The 27,664-nt window shown below is 43.4% G+C and overlaps 1 protein-coding gene across 1 annotated transcript in view; it reads right to left on the minus strand.

The window, feature by feature from the left end:
* Positions 1–5,818: 5,818 nt before the first annotated feature.
* The window catches only part of KCNK12 (potassium two pore domain channel subfamily K member 12), a 57,361-nt gene continuing 35,515 nt past the window's right edge, over positions 5,819–27,664 (minus strand). Inside the window, exon 2 of the mRNA XM_065402229.1 lies at positions 5,819–6,714. Coding sequence (XP_065258301.1) covers positions 5,819–6,714 — 896 coding nt within the window. The remainder of the gene's footprint in view (positions 6,715–27,664) is intronic.

Consider the following 27,664-nt stretch of genomic DNA (forward strand, 5'->3'; position numbering starts at 1 on the left):
TGCACCTTGCAAGTCAAAATAATTCACATGCAGCAAATTCATGATGCAACACAATATATTAAGGCCAGCATTTTAAACTTGGGTACCTAAAGAACTGGGCTGATTTGCGAAGATGCGATGCACCTACTACTCCCATTGACTTCTCATACCGGGCTAAATACTTGGCTGTAAATTGGTCCTGCTCCATTAAAGTGAATGCAGTGGTGCCAATTTTCACCATCAGCGGATTTGGCCTGCAGCTGCCTGAATGACATGTTCTCTCAGGTACCATAAGGTCCTTTATTTTAGCCCATTAAAATCTTCCTTGGAGTCAAAGATGTGGCACATCTAAGTTTTTATTCATACCATGGTTCAAAAAGAGACTGTCCACTCCTGACTCATCCCTACCAAATGTATCCTTTTGGAACTCATTGATGCATTAATCCCAAGGAGTTTCCTGAACTCCAGTATCATGTTGTTCATTTCAATTACAGTTGTACCATATTTAGAAGTAATAACACCATTTCAAGTGGCTCATCAGCTCATCCCATAAAACTACATCATGGGAGAGATTATCCACCATTTCTGAAATGCATGACCTTCTTCCCTGCTCAAGAATAACAGATCTAATTGATAGTCTAGTAAAGCCTCTAATGAGAATAATTTCCTATGGCAGCTGTTTCTCAGGAACTCATTTCATACACAGTATTGATCTCTTGCAACTAACAATGACAGTAGTTAGTTTTTACTAACGGTCACTGGGGACACGAATTTCTTTTTGTTGTGTGCTTTCTACACTTATTCAGGGTTATCCTTATAGCAATTATAAAATATCCATCTTAAAAATCTTGTCCACTATCACTGAGGGATGATACTAGTTCATCTATGTTTTTTCCTGTTATGACTGAGGGTGGAGGTGGACTTCACACATATTCCAGGCAATATTTTTTGCTATTTTTTAAAAAAGTCTTTGAAATACCTTTATCAGAGCCATCCACATTTTTTTCTGGGAGTTTGATATCCTTTCAGATGTATAGAAACCATTACTGGTAGTATATCATGTCAATAAAATACATAAAATGTTAACTGAATAACAATTTGCATGTTTCAATATTTTATTTAACTATCAACTGGATGTCATCAAGTAATATTTTTTTCATGAATATCTTTGTATCTCCTTACAATGCAGTTGTTGATTCTCCATTTCTACTTCCTATATCAGTAAAAATATTCCTGGGTCCATAGAGATGGGTAACTCAAAATATCCATTGATTTTGCTTGCAAACTGTATGTAACGTAGAAATGTGATCACCATTTCAGTATCTTAGTATATGGCTTTCAATCCTCTTCATTCAAAGATTTTACAGTGGAAAAAATCCTGAGTTTGCATCAAAAATATTTAGTGCTGTTTAAAGCATTTACATCTCATTGTACATTCTAGAGACCAACTTTCCATCAACCCAGAATTAAATTATTTTTAAAAATTGTCACTTTGTTATAGAGAGACAAGGTGGTGAGACAATATATTTTATTGGACCAACTTTCCAGCCACACACAGCTCTTCTTCAGGTGTAAGAAATGAACTGAGAGTGTCACAGCTAAATACAAAGTGGAACGGACTGTTTAGCATCATAGGTGGTGAGTTATATAGGCCTGTGGTGCCTGTGCACTACCAATATTCAGGAACGTGGGCCCGGCTCCACCAATGTTTGGGCTTATATTTTCAGAGCCGTCCCACCCATAAGACGGACCGGGGCAACTGCCCCGGGCCCTGCGCTTTGGGGGGGCCTGGCGCTTCAGGGGGATGTGGTGTCCAGGGCAGCCTGGAGGGTTAGCAGGGGGCCTGGCGCCGGCAGCAGCAAGCGACCTGGCCCCAGGCCACCTGGGGGATTAGTGGGGGGCGTGGTGCCGGCAGCAGCGAGCGACCTGGCCCCGCCCGCCCTGCTCCGCCCCCACTCCACCCCTTCCCCCAAGCCCCTGCCCCACCTCTTCCCGCCCCTGCTCCACCCCACCCCCATTCCACCCCTTTCCCCAACTAGTGGTGTGTGGTCAGAGAGGATTTTATTTCTATATTGAAGCAGGTTCTCTCAGGGTATTTGGGTGGCACATTTCATGATGTGATCTACTTCTCTGGTGGAGTGTCCTTCTTTGGTGAAGGTGGTTTTAGTTGTGTTAAGGTTTATATCCAGACTGTCTCCTAGGAGTATATTCTGTGGTATCTGAGTGCCTGGCTGTAGGCAGCAGATTTCTTGGTGTGTTTGGGGTGGTTGCTGGATCTATGAAGGTAGGTGTGGGGATCTGTGGGTTTTTTGTATATAATTGTCTGTAGGATTCCATTGTTGATGCTAATGTCAGAGTGTTCTAGACCAGGGGTCGGCAACCTTTCAGAAGTGGTGTGCTGAGTCTTCATTTATTCACTCTAATTTAAGGTTTCGCGTGCCAGTAATACATTTTAACATTTTTAGAAGGTCTCTTTCTATAAGTCTATAAATATATAACTAAATTATTGTTGTATGTAAAGTAAATAAGGTTTTTAAAACATTTAAGAAGCTTCATTTAAAATTAAATTAAAATGCAGAGCCCCCCGGACCGGTGGCCAGGACGCGAGCAGTGTGAGTGCCACTGAAAAATCAGCTTGTGTGCCGCCTTTGGCACGTGTGCCATAGATTGCCTACCCCTGTTCTAGTCACTGCTTAATTTGTGCTGGGGCTCTAGGCTTGGCAGTTCATAGCCCTGGCACCTGCTCCTGGCCAGCAGCTGCCATTCTCCAGCCCCAAGCTCTGAAGGCAGCATCGCCGCCAGCAGCAGCACAGAAATAAGGGTGCCATACCACCCTTATCCGTTCTGCAAGTTCTTTCTTGTGCATAAGAGATTCAGCAGTCCAACACTCTGCCTCCACTCACATCACTCAGCTGCCAGAGGAACATCCCTGGGGTGTTGTGCTGCTGCTTGCATGACACACTAGTATCAACCCTTCACACAGTGACCATCAGTTTTGGGGAATGAGAATGGTTGTATTTCGTGTGTTCTCTCTGATTCAGTCAAAAAAATATTTGGCTCTATGTGCTAGTCCATGTGGGGAAGGAGAATCATCGATTGCACTCCCTCCTGTGAAAACAGGAGTTAAAGGGGCAGTGACCTTGTCCCCTAGCTTCTGAAGACACCATCTGGGAGGGCAGTCCATTCACCAAAGAAGCCAGAGGGAGTGGGGGTAACAAGCCACCAGTCTTTTCTCCTAGGGACGTAACACTAGGCAAGGTTGATGGATGATTGTGTAAGGACGTGTGGTCTGGCGGGGTCCTCCAAAGATTTGGTTAACTTGGCTAAGCATCAGACCCATAACTTTTCCTCGTTTTCCCCATCACTGGATTTATATGGAATTTGGCTGTGCTGAGTTTCCTTTTACCTATAATTTGGTTATGTAACGGCTGGTTTGTAGTGTTCCTTTACATATAGTTTAGCTATGTAGAAACTGGTTTGGAGTAAGCCAAACTACATGCAGTAGTGATGTTAATGCTGAGATTTACATGTGTTTTTATTTTCTTATCCTTGTAAACATAGTGTGCAGCAGATCATAAGATTCAGCACTCTTTTGGGTACAGTGGTAGGAAAGAGGAAACTTCTCATGGTGTAAATAGGCTGACTTATCTACTGCTATACTATAAAAAAAATCTAACAGTCAGCCTCAGACTTTCTTTCTTCATTCAGACTGCCCATAATTTCTCCACTGGCAAGTCCAAGGCTTGGTACAGATTTTCCATGCCGTGTCCAGAGGCAGAGCCAGAATGCTTACCATCCTAGTCACTCCCATCCCAACAAACTCCTGTGGGGATCCATTTCTGGATATGTCAGATATATGTGTGACTTTCTGTGTATTGTTTTATCCCTTCCTCTCTTCAGTCTGTAAGACAAAATTGCCAAATATGGTTGCTGTCGTGCTTTGGCTAGCAATTTCGAGTGCACACAACCTCAAAGTTTCAGGTTAGAAGTGAATTTTGCAAGCTAATTTTCAAAACATTTTGCAAAGCTCAATTTCATGGAAAGCAAAATGTTGAGGACCTAAAAACCATGTAGTTTAGCTATGTAGAAGCTGGTTTGGAGTAAGCAAAACTACATGCAGTAGTGATGTTAATGCTGAGATTTACACGTGTTTTTATTTTCTTATCCTTATAAACATAGTGTGCAGCAGATCATAAGATTCAGCACTCTTTAGGGTACAGTGGTAGGAAAGAAGAAACTGCTTATGGTGCAAACTGAGGCTAGGGACATCATCCCTGCCCATCCTGGCTAATAGCCATTGATGGATCTATCCTCCATGAACTTATCTAGTTCTTTTTTTGAACACTGTTATAGTCTTGGCCTTTATACCATCCTCTGGCAAAGAGTTCCACAGGTTTACATTGCGTTGTGTGAAGAAATACTTCCTTGTATTGGTTTCAGACCTGCTGCCTATTAATTTCATTTGGTGACCCCTGGTTCTTGTGTTAGAAGAAGGCGTAAATAACACTTCCTTATTTACTTTCTCCACACCAGTCATGATTTTATAGACCTCTATCATATCCCTCTTAGTCATCTCTTTTCCAAGCTGAAAAGTCCCAGTCTTATTAATCTCTCCTCATAGTGTTCTTTTCTTTACCTTTCCCAAATTCCAATATATCTTTTTTGAGATGGGGCAACCAGATCTGCATGCAGTATTCAAGATGTAGGCGTACCATGGATTTATATAGATGTGGAAAAAGCCTAAGTTGACTATTTATTTCCAGCAGCAAATTATACTATCAACAATGAAATAAACCATGTGGTGATTATGTATTTCCTGGGTGATAGAGAGGAAAACACTTGAGATCCAAGGTGAATATTGGCTCTTCTTACACCAAATGAGGTTCATAGTGATGCATTTGCCCTTTGGCTGACTTTAGCCACTCAGTAGCTAGGAATAGTTTCACATGTATAGCCAGAGTAATTTTAACTGATAACCATGTAACTTCTTGAAATCATATAGTAGCTAATGTTACAGATCATCTTACATGAAAATTTGGTGGGGGGGAAAAATAATTCATGGCTATGGGAATTCACTGGGCTTTTCCCTGCACCATTGAAATCAATGGAATTTTCCCCCCATTAACTTCAATGGGAGCATGATAGACACCTAAAGCTAGTATATTTGTTGTGCTATGTGTGTGTTATGCACAAAACTGGCTTCTAATGGATCAGTGAGGAGCATAAAGGTGCAAAGTTCAGGTCCAGATCCAAACTTCACCAAAGTTTGGGTGTTGGGGCTATTAAACTCTGGGGTTTTGGTTTAGCTCATCACAGAGGCAGAGCCTAGCTGTGAACTTTGAATCCAGATCTGAACTACTCCAGAGTTCAGTGGCATTTAGATTCAGGATTTTGGTTCAGGCCATTCTCTACAATGAAGAAAAGCATCTTGATTAGGGCACTGTCTTCACACGTAGCCACATACACCATTCTTCTAAATCATAGGCTCGTGCCTCCCCATACTGGAGCCGCTTCTGCCTGAGAGAGCCTGACTGGGAGGCAATGGCAGCCCGCTCCCTGCCTGGGCTCTACTACCACTGACCGGGGCTGAGCGAGCCAGAGCCTTCCCTCCCCCTGGCATGCTCGGCTGCTGTCCCTGGCAGCCAAGCATGGGCAGGGAGCGGGCCGCCACTGCCTCCCAGTCAGGCAGAAGCAGCTCTGTCCCTCTCCCCACGCAGAATTTATCTCTTCACTTAAGAATTTCCATAAGCCCATGATAACATCAGCCTAATAACTTAAATTTTTATTAAATAAAGAATAAGAAAATGTCATCATCTTATAGAAGAGACTTTCAAAAACTCTACCTAGAATCACTTGTTTCTACCAACCTATTGTTCATGATAGCTAGTGCACCAATGCCTGCAGAGAAGCCATTTTGTCTGCTGTTCATACTGACGTTTCTAGGGTACCCATTGGCCATCTCAGACAGCTGCTTTTGCAAAATGGCCAGGGAGACTTTGTTTGATGCTGTGAGCTCCTTCATTGAAATCATTTCACCAGAAAGCCTCCTCCCCTCTGTGTCACTGTCATACTGTCCATCGGTTTCCACAGAGATGTTATGCCTACGGAAGCGGCTTCCTGGGGTGATGGCATTGCGACGACCAAGGCGGGCACTTGATTTATGGCACTTTGAGCAACACCTGCATCCAAACTTTTTCAACAGCCAGTTTAAAACTTGCTTGATTACAATTGATATGACATTAAAAAGGGAGTATATGCAAGATACACCCATTAATATAAACATGAAGTTTCCAAATCTGTATAATCTCTGATTTTGGTACACTGCATTTTGACTGCTTACCAAATCTCCAAAGCCAATGGTGCTGAAGGTGACAAAACAATAGTATAAGGAGTCAATGTAGTTCCATCCTTCCACTGCTGTGTACATTGCTGAGGCACAGCAAGCCAGTGTAATGGCAAAAATTCCCAGAATCAGCATCACGTGATAAACTGATGGTTTCCATCCAGCAAGGCTGTCCACTTCAGAGATAGCTGATCCCCTTCGAAAGTTAGGGGGTAGAAGACCACTTCTTCGCAGCTGCCGCTCACGACAAGCCTTCATGATAAAAGCCAGGAGAGAGATAATACGCTCCAGGAACAGGTTGAAGAAAAGGATAGTCCCAGCACACCCGAATAGGCCATAAATTATGAGGAACACTTTTCCAGCCACTGTTGCAGGTGTGGTCATTCCAAAACCTGCCGAGGCACAGATAATGTAATTATAATCATGACATAGCTCTTCCTGCATATACTCCTAGTATATCGTATCCCACCACATCCCCTTTCACTTTGACAATTGGCTTTGAATATGTTTAACCAGCTAGTGAAATCGTGCTGTGTATAACTCAATTTGGACCAGCCTGAATTAGAGTGAATTATTTCTCAGGAGGTGAGGAAGATTCCAGAATGCTGGATAAGGTGAGCAGGATTCAAGAGGGAGCAAAAAAGTCTGTAGGAAATGAAGTGTAAGTTATTAACAGAGAAGAGCTATTTTGTTTGGAGGAGCTGTATTAGCAGCTCTGCAAAATCGGAATTCATAAGCTCAAATCACTTGGTAACGATGTTAAATTAATACACCACATCTTTGCTTCTGTTCATTCAAGCCAGCATGAACCTCTGGAAAGTTTAGTTCTCTATATCCAAGGTACTAGTTGCTTAACTGCTGTAAATCATTGTAGCCCCACTCATGTTAAGTTCTCACTATGATTATACCAACTCCTGCTAACAGATGACAGATTTCAATGTGTACAATAGTAAAGGAATTTGAACCTTGATTATCTTTTAAATGTAACAGCACTTCATTCAATGCCTTCTATTCAAATACAGAAACAGACTGACTGTCCCGAAAGTATCATCGCACAAAGGAGTATGAGTGAAATCATGGCTCCATTGCAATCAATTGCAAAACACCCCCTGACTTCAGTGCTGTCATGATATTCCCTACAAGCACAGACCAAGAGTTAGTAAATAGCTAACATCTTGGTTTTGTAGATCTAAACCCAGTTCTTTCAACTTTTTAGAAGACAGAACTGTCTGTCTTCCAGATAATATATTTTTGTTGTTGTGCATGTGAAATATTTTGAATAAGTTACATTTGTTTCATTTGCTTTTGGAATGTGATAAAAATTGTATCCAGTCATCAGACTTTTTCAATTTTTGATTAAAAAATTAATAGAAACTTTTATTAAACCCCATCAGCAGTAGAAATTATGGAATCCTGTAGACTTAAAACAAGCTACAATACTAGTATAAGTTTTATGAATGGAATGAAAACCAAGAAAAAATAAAATATTGCTTCTGAGTTCAAACAAGCAGTTAATGTATTGTGAGCACATGATATCAAAACCTTAGAATCATAGAATAGAATAATAGAATATCAGGGTTGGAAGGGACCTCAGGAGGTCATCTAATCCAACCCCCTGCTCAGAGCAGGACCAATCCCCAACTAAATCATCCCAGGCAGGGCTTTGTCAAGCCGGGCCTTAAAAACCTCTAAGGATGGAGATTTCACCACCTCCCTAGGTAACACATTCAAGTGCTTCACCACCCTCCTAGTGAAATAGTGTTTCCTAATATCCAACCTAGACCTCCCCAACTGCAACCTGAGACCATAGCTTCTTGTTCTATCATCTGCCACCACTGAGAACAGCCTACCACCATACTCCTTGGAACACCCCTTCAAGTAGTTGAAAGCTGCTATCAAATCCCCCCTCACTCGTCTCTTCTGCAGACTAAATAAGCCCAGTTCCCTCAGCCTCGCCTCATAAGTCATGTGCCCCAGCCCCCTAATCATTTTTGTTGCCCTCCGCTGGACTCTCTCCAATTTGTCCACATCCCTTCTGTAGTGGGGGGGACCAAAACTGGACACAATACTCCACGTGTGGCCTCACCAGTGCCGAATAGAGGGGAATAATCACTTCCCTCCATCTGCTGGCATTGCTCCTATTAATACAACCCAATATGCTGTTGGCCTTCTTGGCAACCAGGGCACATTGCTGACTCATATCCAGCTTCTTGTCCACTGTAATCCCCAGGTCCTTTTCTGTAGAACTGCTGCTTAGCCAGTCGGTCCCCAGCCTGAGCGGTGCATGGGATTCTTCCTTCCTAAGTGCATGACTCTGCACTTGCCCTTGTCGAACCTCATCAGATTTCTTTTGGCCCAATCCTCCAATTTGTCTAGGTCACTCTGGACCCTATCCCTACCTTCCAGTGTATCTACCTCTACCCCCAGCTTAGTGTCACCTGCAAACTTTCTGAGGGTCCAATTAATCCCACCATCCAGATCATTAATAAAGATGTTGAACAAAACCGGCGCTAGGACCGACCCCTTGGGCATTCCGCTTGATAATGGCTGCCATCTAGACATCGAGCCATTGATCACTACCCGTTGAGCCCGACCATCTAGCCAGCTTTCTATCCACCTTATAGTCAATTCATCCAATCCATACTTCTTTAACTTGCTGGCAAGAATACTGTGGGAGACCGTATCAAAAGCTTTGCTAAAGTCAAGATATATCACATCCACTGCTTTCCCCATATCCACAGAGCCAGTTATCTCATCCTAGAAGGCAATCAGGTTGGTCAGGCATGACTTGCCCTTGGTGAATCCATGTTGACTGTTCCTGATCACCTTCCTCTCCTTCAAGTGCTTCAAAATGGATTCCTTGAGGCCCTGCTCCATGATTTTGCCGGGGACCGAAGAGAGGCTGACCGGTCTGTAGTTCCCCGGGTTCTCTTTCTTCCCTTTTTTAAATATGAAGGGATTTTAAAATGAAGGGATCCTTTGTCACAGAGAAAAGAAAGATATGAAGATTTTTTGAATTAAAAAACAGCGATTTATACAGGGTTGGTCAGTTTTTTCTAAGATAAGAAGATAATGTCATCAGCAGCAGTTTTAGATTATACTTATTATAGGAAATATGGGGAATTGCAGATATGGAAGTGATCTAATGGCAAGTGCATATTTAATTATCTAAAGGAACTGGCAAGTTTTTAAAAGCCACCATTCCATTCCATTTTTTGAACTATAAAGCAGACTCTTTATCCACTGGGCCTCACTTTATTTGGTTATTTACACCTATGGAAATATCCAGGTGTTCATTTATTTGTTGAAGGAGATTATCTATCTATCTACATCTATGATAGCATAAGGTGTTAATTCAGTAACTAAAGTATTAACTATCTGATAATGTAGACACAGGGGCTACCCAGGACTCCATATGAGTTGAGGCCTTCTATAGATTGGGAGCAGTAAAAGGTAATACAGTGTTGAACCTTGTAGTAGTAACAAATGCTATAACCTGAGGACAAATCTCTGAAAATATTAGCTTTAAAAACTGTTATTGCCAATGTTCACAGTTGTTTCATGGGTTATAAGTCAACTGTTCTACATCTAGACAGACAGATTTAGTAAACGTTTTTTTTCTTTAGAAATTGTCACTTTCATTATTTCAGAGTTTTAAGTTTGTATTTTATATACATCCTGAAAATTCTAAATTCTTGTCTGTACCCCAGACGAAAGGTAAGCTGTGGTATAGGAAAGGGGAAAGAAATATACCTAATATTAGCATACTGCTTTCCCCAAGCCTATTACCAATTATACAAGGTGCAGGGCAATACAGAGTCAGGTCCCTTGTCACTTGACTCCCAGTTCTGGGCATAAACCATTAGACCACTCTTTCTCCGTAGGAAAGAACTTACAGAGAAATAATTAAGCATTATTATGATGACAGTACGATTTTTCTTTGGTTGCTTGCATGGTGTTTTGGCTTGTATTTTGTTTGTCAGAGTATCTGGGTCTATCTGGGCTGTCATGTGCAACTTTACTTTAATTGTTATTTAACATCCAAACATAACACGATGGCTGCTTTATCAATAAATGGTCCCTTTTCGGATCTGAAGTTTGGCGTAGCTAATATATATGTACTCAGTGCTAATCCAAGGCTTTGGTTGAGAAATACGATTGACTTGCTTCATACTATCTGTTCAGGGTAGCAGGGATCACTTGGGGCTTGCAGGCCTAGTAGGCAGGCCGTGGCTCAACAGTCTGAGTCTTGGGATGGCCTTGCCAGGCAATCTACAAGTTACCAAGTGGCCAAGTTACAATCCACATTCCCCAGTGCTTCCCAGATCAGGCAGAGAAGGGGAGAAAGGGTAGGAGAGCCTGGGGCCTCCCTCTCTACTGGGTCCAGCCCAGAGTCCCAGGGAGAAGGGGTGAGGAGAGTCTCAGGGCAGATCTACACTACAAATTTACATTGGCGCAGCGTGCCGCTGCAGTGTGACAAGTGAAGATGCTCTAAGCCATTGGGAGAGAACTCTCCCATTGGTTTCATAACTCCCATTGGTTTCATAACTCCACCTCCACAAGAGGCTGTAGCTATGTTGGCGGGAGAAGCTCTCCTGCCAACATAGCCTTGGTCCCTTCTAGCTGGTACAACAGATGAGCCTTTCCTGGGGCTCTTCCTACCTCCTCCTGTTCTCGCTCCAGTTTAGGGTGTGGTCATGGCACTCAGCTTCCCTCTTAGCAGAGGGTTGCTTCCACAGTCTCACTAGTTCAAACAGTTAGTTGGATCTTCCCAGTCCACTTTTCAGTGTCCACTTGCTTCTCCTTGTCAGGGGAGAGAGGCGAGAAAAAGGGGTGTCAGGCCTTTGGCCTCTTGGTTGGGTCTTACCCATAGTCCAGACTCTTCTCCTATAGATCCCTTTGTCCCAGAAGCTACAGCCCGGCTGCCTGACTGCAGCCAGTCTCTCCTTCACTCTCCCCAGCTTGACTGTCAGAGTCTCCTTTTAAGCAGGCCATCCATTTGGTGCATGCTGTGCAGTTGCTGAAGGTCAGGGCCTTCTGGGCCAGAACTGCTCCATTACTCCTTTAGTCTCAGTGAGGGGTCTGTAAACCCCATCACAGGGAGGGAGATCTTTAATTGCACACTGCAACTAAGAACTAAGAACAGCCATACTGGGTCAGACCAAAGATCCATCTAGCCCAGTATCCTGTCTACCGACAGTGGCCAATGCCAGGTGCCCCAGAGGGAAGGACCAGAACAGGCAATCATCAAGTGATCCATCCCCTGTTGCCCATTCCCAGCTTCTGGCAAACAGAGGCTAGGGACACCATCCGTGCCCATCCTGCCTAATAGCCATTGATGGACCTATCCTTCATGAACTTATCTAGTTCTTTTTTGAACCCTGTTATAGTCAGGGTTCAAACTAGTAAGAGAGAAACTTAACTTTACAGAGAGCCCGCATATCATAGCAACATTAAAATGCTAAAGTGTGGCATCTGCCAGCTGGAGAGATTTACAGAACTTCTAAAGAAAAGAGATTACACCCTCTTTTTTCACCTCCACACAAATCATGCTAGAGAACTGATCCTCCCCCCCGCCCATGGCTTTTGAAGGACTCAAGGACATTTAGAAAACACAAGTTGTCAATTATGCATTCAGATCTTTCCCCAGTAAGTTATGCTGTAGATCTTCAAAAGCGGACATTCCCTAAGAGCTGGTATCCATGCTCAAGCTTTCTGGGGAATTCAAACCATTAGAAATCATTATTCATTTCATAGTCTCATTGTGACAATGACTACAATTTCAACAGGTGAAAACCTGTCTGGGAGGTTCTGCAAAGTTGTACAGAGATGTAGAATAATAAATAGCCTATGTGCTAGACTATACAATGAAATGCTCAGAGGAATGGTAATACAGAGCCTTTCATTTCTAGATCACGGGTCTAAATTTGGTCTACCTTGGTAGTGAGCAAGAGTCACTATCTTCTGATGGCTGTTTGTTAACCTTTGAGAAAGGATCAGTCCAGTTCCTAGTGGGGTCAACATCAAAATGGCAGGCTTGCTGGAGGCTTCAGCACAGAGGCCTAGGAGTTAAGGGGAGCCCCCAGAAATTAAGGGTGAGGTGTTGTGCCTCTAGAGCCCAGGGTCAGGGAAACTAAGGGGAATTTAAGCCATCGTTGTAACCTCCTGAGCGTGGGCTGTTCCAGGGGCTAGAGAGGCCTCCCCTTAGTGGTGGTTAAGCTACAGCAGCCCCCCCAGGCTGCCCTACATGCTTAAGCATTGCCTGAAATCTCCACAGTGCTGAGTGCTGTGACCCTGCCTCTGACATGCCCCTTCTATCTCTAGCCCCACCCTGGAACACCTTATACTTGAACTTCTGAGGGGTCCTTGGGAGGCAGCCTTACGCCAGTTTTTCACAGCACCCACATGGAGGGAATCCTCCCCTAGTCAGATACAGGGCTTTTAGGGCCCCTTTCCAATACTACTTCCCCTTTATATAAACTAGCTGGAGGGGGGATAAGGATCTCATCCTAAATTTCTTTCTCTGCTCTATCAGATATGAGGTACATCAGTGGGGCAGAATAAGGAAATTGTGAGTTCGGGAGTTAGGTAGAATACGTCAAGCAAAAGCTTACCAATCTTTTCAACAACCAGCCATGATACTGCAAAAGACAAACATTTCATAAGGGACAAGAGAAGCAGGGAGAGAGCTAGAAGAACTCAATGAAAATGAAATACCCCTTGACAGATACACAATCCTACAGGAACAGAAGAAATAATGAGATAATTTGGAGACTGCTATGAAAAATTGTACATTGAACCTATGAAATAACCATGATCCTAAATAAAAAGTATAGCTCTGTATTTTGAATGGATCCTCTCCTGCAAAAATGAACAGAGGAGCTAAAAGAAAATATAATCCAGACTTTAAAAAGAGGAAAGAATAATGGATGCCATCAAATCATTAAATAGTAATAAGTAAACATGGCTAGGCAACATTGTAGTAGATTGCTTTCAAAGACTCTTATAGATGCTTAATGCTGTTATACAAGCTATAAAGCATACACAGGAGACTGAAAATAACATGTATCATGCAAATACCTTTCTGCAATCCTGTATAGTACTGTTAATGGATACAGAATCAGCAATCAACAAAACAGGTTGAAATTGGTCCAGATCTTTCAGCATAGTTCCATTGAATCATATAGTTATTACTCTGGGGGGCATTCTGTGCCCAAAAAAAAAAAATTCTGCATACAATATTTTAAAATTCTGCAAATTTTATTTGTCAAAAACAACACTACATAATCACACCAGTTTCAATTATTTTGGTAATTTATTTCAAAATATCTGTCAGCAAGTATGTCTGTAACAATACAGACACACACAAAAATCCCCCCAGGATTAGAGTTAAAGAAACCCCTATGACAACCCAGTTCCTGTTTCTCTGCCCCCTTCCTCCCCACAAGCCCAGCCAGGGGGCCACACACCCACAACCCCTCCGCCCCCAGAGCCCAGCCACTACACCCGAACCTCCTCGCCCCCAAAGCCCAGCTGTGGGGGCCCAGATACCTGCACCTTCTTCCCCCGAGACCAGCTGCACAGCCCCCCCTTACCCAGATACCCGCACCCCCACCCAGAGCCCAGTCATAGCCCCCCTAGCCCAGGGATCCAGAGGGAGAAACAGCCTGATGTTCGGTCCCAGGGTTGCACAGAGTTTCCTCCGCGCCACCCTCTCCTTCCCTCAGGGCATGCTGGGAACTGCAGCTGCCAGGAACCCTCTAGTCTAGCTCCCTCTCCCTCCCCCTAGCATTGTCTTCTATGTGTGAGCTGGGCTCTGCCGGGTCCCGTGGCCCCTAGTGGCAGCCAGCAGCACTGCAGCCCATTTCTGTGGGGGAAAGGAAATTCTGCGTGCACATTCATTTCTGCAAAATTCTGCATTGCACAGTGATGCAGAATTCCCCCAGGAGTAATTTATACACTAGCTAGGGATCTGGCCCATTTTACAAACAATACTATACATCAAGAACTTGCTTCTAATCTCAGTTACACCAATGTAAATCAAAAGTAACTCTACAGAAGTTACACAGTTGGAGCCATAGACTCTGAGCAGACTCCCCCCCTGTTCCATAGGATGGGCAGCAGTCAGGGGGGCAGGATGTGGAGCTTGAAAAGGCATAGTTAGGCCAGGAATATACAGGTCCTCGTCACTATATTGAATGACTGCTCTGTGATCCCCTAGATACTGGACCATTAGTTTTATTATTGGTGGTCAGCCCCCAGCTGTTCCCTGGGAGGCCATAGGAAGCCCAGTATGTTGCCAGCGCTTGTGATTCTTTTGCGCATCATAGAATTTCAGCCAGGGCTGGACAATGATGTGAGAACCCCCAGCCCTCTTGCAAATTTCAGACCTGCTGGGGGGAGGGGGGAATTAACCCCTCTCTGAGTGGCTGCTTTCCCCACTCACCTCCTGGGAAGAGCAGCCAATCAGGGCTGCTGTAGATGCAGGCACTGCTCTCTACCCCTCCCATCAGGACCCCACACCATTCTCAGAGGATGGAAGGGGGGAAGAGGGAGCAGAAAGAGCACAGCAGCTCCACTTCCTCATTCACCCTCCTCTCCTGTGAACCAGACAGCTACTTTCTGCTCCTTCCCCCTCCCCTCTCCCTCCCTGCAACATCAGACCTGAGAAGGGGACTATGGTGGACATATGCCCTAAGCCTGGGAAAGAGGAAGGAAGAACCCCTGGAAGCTGCAGCAGGAGCAGGGCTGGGGCTGGGGCTTGACAGAATTAATCAATTGGCAGGCAGAGGGACAGGCAGATGTGAGGGTGAGAGGTCCTGCAGCAGGGGCCAACAATCACCTTTCCAATATATTTGGGAGTGGGCAACAGTAATGGTCCCATGTGTGCATTGGGTAGGGTTGCCAACCCTCCAGAATTGTCCTGGAGTCTCCAGAAATTAAAGATTAATCTTCAATTAAAGATTGTCATGTGATGAAACCCCCAGGAATACATCCACACAAAATTGGCAACCCTGGCACTGGGAGAGTTAAAAAAAATCAAAAGAGAGACCAAAACACTATTTATCTCATGATTTTTGTGCTAATCTCATGATTTGGGGGTTCTGACCCATGATTTTTGAACCTTTGAGGCTGGCAATAGTGGAACCATGCAGTCTGATTTTGCAATGCCTTGCTTCTTGTCAAAAAGAACAGGAGTACTTGTGGCACCTTAGAGACTAACAAATTTATTTCAGCATAAGCTTTCGTGGGCTACAGCTCACTTCTTCAGATGCATAGAGTGGAACACACAGACAGAAGATATTTATACATACAGAGAACATGAAAAGGTGTAAGTAAGCATACCAACTGTAAGAGGCCAATCAATTGAGATGAGCTATCAGTAGCAGCAGAAGAAAAAACTTTGAAGTGATAATTGAGATGACCCATAGAAGGTGTGAGGAGAACTTAACAATGGGGAAAAAAAATTCAATTAGTGTAATGACCCAACCATTCCCAGTCTCTGTTTAGGCCTAAGTTAATTGTGTCTAATTTGCATATTAATTCGAGTTCAGCAGTCTCTCTTTGGAGTCTGTTTTTGAAGTTTTTTTGTTGCAAAACTGACACCTTCAAGTCTGTCACTGAGTGATTAGAGAGGTTGAAGTGTTCTCCCACTGGCTTTTGAATGTTATGATTCCTGATGTCAGATTTGTGTCCATTTATTCTTTTGCGTAGAGACAGTCCAGTTTGGCCAATGTATATGGCAGAGGGGCATTGTTGGCACATGATGGCATATATCACGTTGGTAGATGTGCAGGTGAACGAGCCCCTGATAGTGTGGCTGACATGGTTAGGTCCTATGATGGTGTCATTTGAATAAATATGTGGACAGAGCTGGCATCGGGCTTTGTTGCAAGGATAGGTTCCTGGGTTAGTGTTTTTGTTGTATGGTGTGCGGTTGCTGGTGAGTATTTGCTTAAGGTTGGGAGGCTGTCTGTAAGCGAGGACTGGTCTGTCTCCCAAGATCTGTGAGAGTGAGGGATCATCTTTCAGGATAGGTTGTAGATCTTTGATGATGCGCTGGAGAGGTTTCAGTTGGGGGCTGAAGGTGGCGGCTAGTGGCGTTCTGTTATTTTCTTTGTTGGGCCTGTCCTGTAGTAGGTGGCTTCTGGGTACTCTTCTGGCTCTGTCAATCTGTTTTTTCACTTCAGCAGGTGGGTATAGTAGTTTTAAGAATGCTTGATAGAGATCTTGTAGGTGTTTATCTCTGTCTGAGGGATTGGAGCAAATGCGGTTGTATCTTAGAGCTTGGCTGTAGACAATGGATCGTGTGGTGTGTTCTGGATGGAAGTTGGAGGCATGTAGGTAAGTATAACGGTCAGTAGGTTTCCGGTATAGGGTGGTGTTTATGTGACCATCGCTTATTAGCACAGTAGTGTCTAGGAAATGGACCGCTTGTGTGGATTGATCTAGGCTGAGGTTGATGGTGGGATGGAAATTGTTAAAATCATGATGGAATTCATCGAGGGCTTCTTTTCCATGGGTCCAGATGATGAAGATATCATCAATGTAGTGCAAGTAGAGTAGGGGCGTTAGGGAACGAGAGCTAAGGAAGTGTTGTTCTAAGTCAGCCATAAAGATGTTGGCATACTGTGGGGCCATGTGGGTACCCATAGCAGTGCCGCTGACTTGAAGGTATATATTGTCCCCAAATGTGAAATAGTTGTGGGTGAGGACAAAGTTCAGTCACCAGGTTTGCCGTGATGGTATCAGGGATGCTATTCCTGATGGCTTGTAGTCCATCTTTGTGTGGAATGTTGGTGTAGAGGGATTCTACATCCATAGTGGCCAGGAGGGTGTTTTCTGGAAGATCACCAATGGATTGTAGTTTCCTCAGGAAGTCAGTGGTGTCTCGAAGATAGCTGGGAGTGCTGGTAGCGTAGGGCCTGAGGAGAGAGTCCACATAGCCAGACAAGCCTGCTGTTAAGGTGCCAATGCTTGAGATGATGGGGCATCCAGGATTTCCAGGTTTATGGATCTTGGGTAGCAAATAGAATACACCTGGACGGGGTTCTAGGCATGTGTCTGTACAGATCTGTTCCTGTGATTTCTCCGGGAGTTTCTTGAGCAGATGGTGTAGTTTCTTTTGGTAATCATCAGTGGGATCAGAGGATAATGGCTTGTAGAATGTGGAGTTAGAGAGCTGCCTAGCAGCCTCTTGTTCATATTCCAACTTATTCATGATGATGACAGCACCTCGTCATCATGACAACGTGATATATGCCATCATGTGCCAGCAATGCCCCTCTGCCATGTACATTGGCCAAACTGGACTGTCTCTACGCAAAAGAATAAATGGACACAAATCTGACATCAGGAATCATAACATTCAAAAGCCAGTGGGAGAACACTTCAACCTCTCTAATCACTCAGTGACAGACTTGAAGGTGTCAGTTTTGCAACAAAAAAACTTCAAAAACAGACTCCAAAGAGAGACTGCTGAACTCGAATTAATATGCAAATTAGACACAATTAACTTAGGCCTAAACAGAGACTGGGAATGGTTGGGTCATTACACTAATTGAATTTTTTTTCCCCATTGTTAAGTTCTCCTCACACCTTCTATGGGTCATCTCAATTATCACTTCAAAGTTTTTTCTTCTGCTGCTACTGATAGCTCATCTCAATTGATTGGCCTCTTACAATTGGTATGCGTACTTCCACCTTTTCATGTTCTCTGTATGTATAAATATCTTCTGTCTGTGTGTTCCACTCTATGCATCTGAAGAAGTGAGCTGTAGCCCACGAAAGCTTATGCTGAAATAAATTTGTTAGTCTCTAAGGTACCACAAGTACTCCTGTTCTTTTTGCGGATACAGACTAACATGGCTGCTACTTTGTAACCTTGCTTCTTGTCCTGTCCAAAGAGAGTGTAAAATTCTATCAAATCAGACTAGTAGCATTTTTCTCCCACTTTTGCACTTGTGTGCATGTCTATGCAAAGTGCAGAGCAATGGTGAATCAGATTTTCAGAGTGCACAGCAAAAACTAAGGCTGCCTCAGACAACTTTATCCCTCCAAACTTTCTTTAGCCTTGATGAAGTATAGAAGGGAGCAACCAATATAAGCCTCTATTAACTAAGACCGTGCTTAACTTTAACCTTATGCATACTCCAGTTGACTAAGGGGAAGAGGGATAGCTCAGTGGTTTGAGCATTGGCCTGCTCAACCCAGGGTTGTGAGTTCAATCCTTGAGGGGGCCATTTAGGGATCTGGGGCAAAAATCTGTCTGGGGATTGGTCCTGCTTTGATCAGGGGGTTGGACAAGATGACCTCCTGAGGTCCCTTCCAACCCTGATAATCTATGATCAGTAAGACTACACATGTGCTTAAAGTTAAGCAGGTGTGTGGTGCTGAGCCAGCAAGGGTTAAACAACCACCAGGCTGTGTGACCCAAAAACAACCTGTATGGACATATTAGAAAAGTATTGAAATGGTAAACAGGGCCATTCCTGTAGACAGTTAGGAAAGCCATGTATTGTTAGAGGATTAAGAATAGATACTAATTGTATTTGTCTGCATTTACCTATATCTTGTTAGAAATTACCAATGTAAGCAGATTAGCTTGTGGATGCTAATTCCCATTGGTGTCTTAATTACATTATATTATGCATATGGATGGTTCAATTAACCTTAAGATCAAAGATTTAAGATATTGCAGGAAATAATATTACTTATGTTGTCTTCAGTTTAAATTGTCTGTGCCATAATGGAATGCCTTGATAGTCTGAATGGCTAATTGCCTTATGTTAATGAATACTACTAGTTTACAGGTGTATACATAGAAAATAGAAGTTTAGCTTCAAAGCAACAATATACGCTGCCTATTCTTCATCCGGGAAGGCCCCTGCTGTGATGTCTGCTGTTAAGATGTTATCAGCCTGCTAGAGAACTATAAAGGAAGTTTCAGGCCTGGTCCTGTTTTATCTCAGATCAGCTTAAACTTTGTCAGGGGAAGTTCAAGCCACAAGACTGAGGTCTCCTCTGGTTATCCCTGCACTTTTTCATGGAAGAATTTGAACAAACTGTGCATGTGGACTGCCTATTGGACTATAACCCATTTAACCAATTCTGGAAGGACTTTTACAAATCAGCAACTTCACCATCTCGGTAATGAAACTGACCCAAGAACTTTGCTCATATCTGTATATATATAATGATCTTTTAACCACAGTAACTCTTTTCTTTTTAAATGAATCTTAGATTTAGAAAATAAGAATTGGCTGTAAGCATGTATTTAGGTGAGATCTGAAATATTCATTGACCTGGTGGGTAATGTGTCTGATCCCTTGGGATTGGTAGAAGTTTATATATGGTGAAGAAGGTTTTAAATAACCCTCGCTATACTTGGCTGTCTGGGTGGGAGCCAAAGGCTGGATTGCTTAAAGGGAACTGTAGTTTAGCTTCTTGATAATCAGTAAGGTATTACAGAAGCTTTTTTGTTATTGGCTTGGTGAGTCTAATTATAGAATAAACCACCAGTTTTGGGGATTGTCTGCCCCTTCTTTGCAGTTTGCCCTGATTGAGTATTCTCATATAGCCCCTCCAGGGACCATGGTCACAAGGTGACTAAGTACACCTCTACCCCGATATAACGCAAATTCGGATATAACACGGTAAAGCAGCGCTCCGGGGGGGCGGGGCTGTGCACTCCGGCGGATCAAAGCAAGTTCAATATAACGCAGTTTCACCTATAACACAGTAAGATTTTTTGGCTCCCGAGGACAGCATTATGTCGGGGTAGAGGTGTACTTTGCTGACTTGAGGTCTTAGTGTTGCTTCTCTCCTGCTCCTACCCCCATTTCTATAAACCATAATGCGATCCTACTCTCAATTTGATCTACTTTCCAAATGCTACATCTTTTATGTCTCAAACGCAAAACCTTTTCTGTCTAGAATATTTACTTTAATTAATAATTTGGACTATACTCAGGCTGTAAAAGTTAAGTGGCCAAATTAATCCCTGCTATAAATTCACTGGTGTGAGGAAAGTTACATCAGTGGATTAACTGATGGGTAAATTAGCCCTGTTGAATCCAAACAGAAGCCAATTTATTTCAGGGGAAACTGCTAATGGACATTAGATTGATCTTAGCTACACTAAAGAGAAGTTCTAATGTAAGCACTTGGGGAGTACAGCTATAGGTATCCAGATCAATTACAGTACATATGAGTATTATGGCAATCTCTTGAAAACCATTAGAGAGTTGTGTTGCCGTTAACCTTAGCTGGAAAGATAGAGACAATCAATGAACCTCTTGCCAGGACTTGTTTTCTGCTTTCCATATTTACCACTTCAAATCCAGAGAAAAAAATGGTTTCACACCCTACATATGTGGTGTTCGTTTCCAAACTAATCCATAGGGATATTTAGCATTTCTAATGTGCCAATCACTGACAGACTTCCAATTAGATTAACAAGTTCTCATGCACAATATTATTCCAACATAGATGTGAAATTTGCCACTGCTGTAGGATTTCCTTCCCCCCGCCTTGGGATTCCATGGAAAACTGTTTCTCTCTGCTGCTCAGTAGTGCAATAATTTTATGTTTGCCCAATTGATTTTTCAGAAGTTTTGGATTGAAGATGTATAACAAGTCAGCTAAAAAAAGGAGTGGGGAGTTTTAAAAACATTTACAAAATGAGATCCTCCCTTTTCCCACCACTCCTCTCGCAGCTATATCCCAATGCATCCTCAGTTAACAAATGGTTCATAATTGCCAACTGCTCCCAAGTGTAGATTCCACCCAGATAGTGGTTCATGATTTACAAAGAAACACTATTTTCCAGCTCCAAAATAATTCCTGATTTATGCTTTCAGACCAGTTCAGGTATACAATGGTTGCTTAACTAATTAATTAAATTCAAAAGACTGTGTTAATGCAACATTATTACTGCAAAATTTAAATCTCAAAGTCAGAACATGCAAAAGTTAAGGATCCAGCAGTAACATTCTCAGCCCTTTTTCACATCATGTATATTTTGACAGGACTCCTTCTATATTTCTTTTAGATTTAAACAATATGACTTATGAGAAAACAGTATTCTGCAACAGAGCTGGTCAAATAACACAAACATTGATTTCATAGAATCATAGAACTGGAAGGGACCTCGAGAGGTCATCTAGTCCAGTCCCCTGCACTCACAGCAGGACTAAGTATTATCTAGACCATTCCTGACAGGTGTTTGTCTAACCTGCTCTTAAAAATCTCCAGTGATGGAGATTCCAAAACCTCCCTAGGCAATTTATTCCAGTGCTTAACCACCCTGACAGTTAGGAAGCTTTTCTTAACGTCCAACCTAAACCGCCCTTGCTGCAATTTAAGCTCATTGTTTCTGTCCTATCCTTCTTGTCCTATCCTCAGAGGTTAAGAAAAACAATTTTTCTTCCTCCTCCTTGTAACAACCTTTTATATACTTGAAAACTGTTATCATGTCCCCTCTCAGTCTTCCCTTTTCCAGACTAAACAAACCCATTTTTTTCAATCTTTCCTCATAGGTCATGTTTTCTAGACTTTTAATAATTTTTGTTGCTTTTCTCTGGACTTGCTCCAATTTGTCCACATCCTTCCTGAAATGTGGCGCCCAGAACTGGACACAATACTCCAGTAGAGCGGAAGAATTACTTCTTGTGTCTTACTTACAACACTCCTGTTAATACATCCCAGAAGGATGTTCTCTTTTTTTGCAATAACATTACAATGTTGACTCATATTTAGCTTGTGGTCCACTATGACCCCCAGATCCCTTTCCGCAATACTCCTTCCAAGGGAGTCATTTCCCATTTTGTACATGTGCAAATGATAGTTCCTTCCTAAATGGAGTACTTTGCACTTGTCCACATTGAATTTCATCCTATTTGCTTCAGACCATTTCTCCAGTTTGTCCAGCTCATTTTGAATTTTAATCCTATCCTCCAAAGCACTTGCAACCTCTCCCAGCTTGATATTGTCCATAAACTTTATAAGTGTACTCTCTCTGCCATTATCTAAATCAGGGGTCGGCAACCTTTGGCACGTGGCTCGCCAGGGTAAGCACCCTGGCGGGCCGGGCCGTTTTGTTTACCTGCCGTGTCTGCAGGTTCGGCCGATCACGGCTCCCACTGGCCGTGGTTCACCGTCCCAGGCCAATGGGGGCAGCGGGAAGCAGCGTGGGCCAAGGGATGTGCTGGCCGCCGCTTCCCGCCACCCCCATTGGCCTGGGACGGTGAACCGCGGCCAGTGGGAGCAGCAATCGGCCGAACCTGCAGACGCAGCAGGTAAACAAAATGGCCCAGCCCGCCAGGGTGCTTACCCTGGCGAGCCACGCGCCAAAGGTTGCCAACTCCTGATCTAAATAATTGATGAAGATATTGAACAGAATCGGACCCAGAACTGATCCCTGCAGAACCACACTCGTTATGCCCTTCCAGCATGACTGTGAACCACTGAAAACTACTCACTGGGAATGGTTTTCCAATCAGTTTTGCACCCATCTTACAGTAGCTCCATCTAGGTTGTTTTTCCCTAGTTTGTTTATGACAAGGTCATGCGAGACAGTATCAAAAGCTTTACTAAAGTCAAGATATACTACGTCTACCACTTCCCCCCCTATCCACGAGTCTTTTTACCCTGTCAAAGAAAGCTATCAGTTGGTTTGATACAATTTGTTTTTGGCAAATCCAGGCTGACTGTTACTTATCACCTTATTATCTTCTAGATGTTTCCAAATTGATTGCTTCATTATTTGCTCCATTATCTTTCTGGGTACAGAAGTTAAGATGGCTGGCCTGTAATTCCCTGGGTTTTCCTTATTTCCCTTTTTATAGATTGGCACTATATTCGACCTTTTCCAGTCTTCTGGAATCTCTACCGTCTTCCATGACTTCTCAAAGATAATCGCTAATGGTCAGATATCTCCTCAGTCAGCTCCTTGAGTATTGAGGCATTTCATCAGGCCCTGATGACTTGAAGACATCTAACTTGTCCAAGTAATTTTTAACTTGTTCTTTCCCTATTTTAGCCTCTTCTGATCCTACCTGATTTTCACTGGCATTCACTATGTTAGATGTCCAATCACCACCAACCTTCTTGGTGAAAACATTTTCTGTTATTATTTCCCCTCCCCCACCCCCCTATTGAGCAACAGCCTACCCTGTCCTTGGTCTTCCTCTTGCTTCTAATGTATTTGTAGAATGTTTTCTTGTTACCCTTTATGTCTCTAGCTAGTTTGATCTCGTTTTGTGCCTTGGCCTTTCTAACTTTGTCCCTGCATACTTGTATTTGTTTATATTCATCCTTTGTAATTTGACCTAGTTTCCACTTTTTGTAGGACCCTTTTTTGATTTTTAGATCATTGAAGAGCTCCTGGTTAAGCCAGGGTGGAATCTTGCCATACTTCCGATCTTTCCTCCACAGTGGGATAGTTTGCTCTTGTGCCCTTATTAATGTCTCTTTGAAAAACTGCCAACTGTCTTCAATTGTTTATCCCCTTAGAGTTGCTTCCCATGGGATCTTGCCTACCAACTCCCTGAGTTTGCTAAAGTCTGTCTTCTTGAAACCCATTGTCTTTATTTTGCTGTTCTCACTCCTACCATTCCTTAGAATCATGAACTCTATCATTTCATGATCATTTTCACCCAAGCTGCCTTCCACTTTCAGATTCTCAACCAGTTCCTCCCTATTTGTCAAAATCAAAACTAGAACAGACTCTCCCCTAGTAGCTTTCTCCACCTTCTGAAATAAAAAATTGTCTCCAATACATTCTTGGAATGTATTGGATAATCTGTGCCCTGCTGTGTTATTTTTCCAACAGATGTCTGGGTAGTTGAAGTCCCCCATCACCACCAAGTCCTGTGCTTTGGATGATTTTGTTAGTTATTTAAAAAAAGCCTCATCCTCCTCTTCTTTCTGGTTAGGTGGTCTGTATTAGACAATGACATCACCCTAGTTCTTTACCCGTTTTATCCTTACCCAGAGATTTTCAACAAGTCTGTCCCTATTTCCATCTCAACCTCAGTCCAAGTGTATACATTTTTAATATATAAGGTGACACCTCCATTTTTTCCCTGCCTGCCCTTCCTGAGCAAGCTGTACCCTTCTATACCAATATTCTAGTCATGCGTATTATCCCACCAGGTCTCTGTGATGCCAACTATGTCATAGTTGTGTTTATTTACTAGCATTTCGAGTTCTTCCTGTTTATTCCCCATACTTCTTGCATTAGTATACGGACAGCTAAAATACTGATTTGATTCCCCCTCCCCAGTTCTGTCTTGTCTCTCCCTTATCCTTGCTATAACAGCCCATGCTCCCCCCAGATTCCAAACCTTCTCCCAGGTCTCCATGTTCTTGACTTACCTGTGGGCTTTGGTCACCTGCCCCCTTTGAAGCTAGTTTAAATCCCTCCTCACTAGGTTAGCCAGTCTGTATCCAAATATGCTCTTCCCCTTCCTCAATAGGTGGACCCCATCTCTGCTTATCTTCCTGGAACAGCATCCCGTGGTCAAGGAAGCCAAAGCCCTCCTGGTGACACCATCCTCACAGCCAGGCATTCACCTCCAGGATGCATCTGTCTCTGCCTGCCCCCCTACCCTTGCCCGGAAGGATTGAAGAGAACACCACCTGCACTCCCAACTCCCTCACCCTTACTCCCAGAGCCCTGTAGTCACTTCTGATCTGCTGAGGGTCATACCTCGCAGTATCATTAGTGCCCACATGGATGAGTAGCATGGGGTAGTAGTCAGAGGTCCGGATGATCCTCGACAATCCCTCTGCAATATCTCAGATATGGGCCCCTGACAGGCAGCATAGCTCCCAGGATGCCATGTCAGAGTGACAGATGGGTGCCTCCGTCCTCCTCAGAAGAGAGTCACCTACCACCACTACCCTATGTTTCCTCCTGGGAGTGGTGGCTGCGATCCTCGCAGCCTTGGGGGCACATGGCTTCTCCTCCTCCTCCGGGGGTGATTCCTCATCGCTCGTTGCCAGAGCAGCATATCGGTTTTCCATCACTATGGTGGGTGGGTTGGGAGTAAGGATGGAGCACTGCCCGCTGCCAGAAGTAACTATTGGCCAGTGTCTTCCCTGTGACAGAGCCATATCCTTCTCCCCCAGTGGTGTGACAGCAGTCCTCTGTAGCTGGATAGCTTCCTCAGCCTTGGATGTCTCCATGTGAATACTCTCAAGGAATTCCTCGTGGGCACGGATGCTGCTCAGCCTAGACACCTCCTCCTGTAGCTCTCCCACCTGCTTCCTGAGAGATTCCACCAGCAGCAGGGCCGGCTCCAGGCACCAGCTTACCAAGCAGGTGCTTGGGGCGGCCACTTCGGAGAGGGGCGGCACGTCCAGCTGTTCGGCGGCAATTCGGCGGACGGTCCCTCACTCCTGCTTGGAGCGAAGGACCTCCCGCCGAATTGCCGTCACAGATCGCGATCGCGGCTTTTTGTTTGTTTGTTTGTTTGGCTGCTTGGGGCGGCCAAAACCCTTTCACGGTGGATGGTCCCCCCAGTCTGGCTTTCTGTGAGTGGGAAATGCAGGCCACAGTCTCTGCAAACCCACACCAGGATCTGGGTAGAGGCATCCAGGGTTAGGTTGTCTGTCTGGATACAGGCAAAGGTGGAGGAGACAGGAGCAGCGTTGGCACTGGCGATGCGACTCTTCCTAACCATAGTTATTATATTACATCTCCCTCCCACAAACTCCCTCCCAAACTCCCCTGTTTTCTGGGCCCTGTAAACTCCCTCTTCGTGGTCCCTTGCTTGCTTAGCCTCTGGCTTTTAAGGCCTTCTCTCCTAGGTCAGCCCTACCCTCTCGTTAATCACACAGGGGGAGGGTGATCACAAGGCTGATTGAGGCGGATCAAAGATGCTCAAGGATGATCCAGGGAACAAAGGCTCAAACAGTCCCCAGATGCACAATCCCAACTGACCCAGTAACTGAAACAACTGAAATAACCAGAAAGAGAAAGAAACACACAAACAGCCAAACAAACTCAGTCACCCCAAGATTAGTACTCGCAACTTGTTCGTTCAGCAGGGGGATCTCCTTCTCCCCCTCTCAAACGCCCTTCTTTGTGGTCCCCTGTTCGCTTGCAAACATTTATATGAATAAAAATGGTGAGTTTTCTCCACTGATATTTGCAAGGTCCTATTTGCTGATTGTGAATATTCAGATTGCTACAAATGAAAATGTTTGTGAATAACAAAAGTTTCCAATATTTTAGCATTATAATTTGTCTGAAAGTTCACCCCAGAAATAATGACTTTGCTAGTTTCTATTCTTTTGTTTTAAAAGTTTTTAGTTATTTAATAAAAAGGCAGACAAAGTAGCATGTGGTTTAGGTGACCAACTACTCCCCCTAAATAATTAACTGCAAATAGTCAATGTGAATAACTTGCCAAAAACTCATAGGCTGAAATTTGTTTACATAAACTATTCTCTGACTATTAAGGGTAAAATACTTAAAGAAAAATTAGGCTATATTGACAAAGGATTTGTTAACAGAAAAACAAGGGCTAAATTCATTGGATAATTTATTTACAATGTATAATTAAACCCACTCTATTACTATATTACACCTCTAGCCAGAAACAAAGGAATAAAAATTGCTACATATGTGCAACATGAGATGGGATTCCTGCTTGAGCCTTATCTTTTGCAGTGTCTGGCTTTTTGCAATTTTATCTTTGCTACTTTAACATTAATGCAGAATTTTGCATTTAATTTCCTGATGAAAGAAAACAATTGCTTGGGATAATTAGACTTCAAAATACACATCTCAATTAAGAGAATGTGCTGGGGAACAAGGCAGTTCCTATTTTTGCTACTGATTTTATTTGTTTGTGGACACTTGAGTACCGGAACATTTGGTTACATTGAAATGGCAGTATCTTCAAAATGGAATAATGTAGTTTTGTTTGTAAATGGAAGTGCAGAATATTACAGAATAAAAAATTGCATAGAGAGCATTGAAATTTTTTCCCATACCCACAATTTTCTCCTATCCCTGCAGTTAACAGTCTTTGGGTCCTATTTTGCCTATAGTATAGGTCTCGGACTTCATGGTGGGTATCAGGACTTTCTTTTCAGTCGGTGGTCAGGGTAGGACCATGCTGCTATCTGATGCACTGCGGCTTCTTGTAGTCACTGGTGTTGCTTGTTTAAATCACATTATCACAGTTTAGATCTGTCATGCTGCCTGGATTGGCGCATAACAGTGAGTGCCTACCTCAGAGCAGACTGTCAGGAAAGAGGGCAGATACCCCAAACTGGTATGTTCTATAATGTCCCAGAAGTCTTTTCAGGGTACCCAGATTGTCTCTG

Source organism: Emys orbicularis, chromosome 3 (genome assembly GCF_028017835.1).
Source record: "Emys orbicularis isolate rEmyOrb1 chromosome 3, rEmyOrb1.hap1, whole genome shotgun sequence".
Lineage (NCBI taxonomy): Eukaryota > Metazoa > Chordata > Testudines > Emydidae > Emys > Emys orbicularis.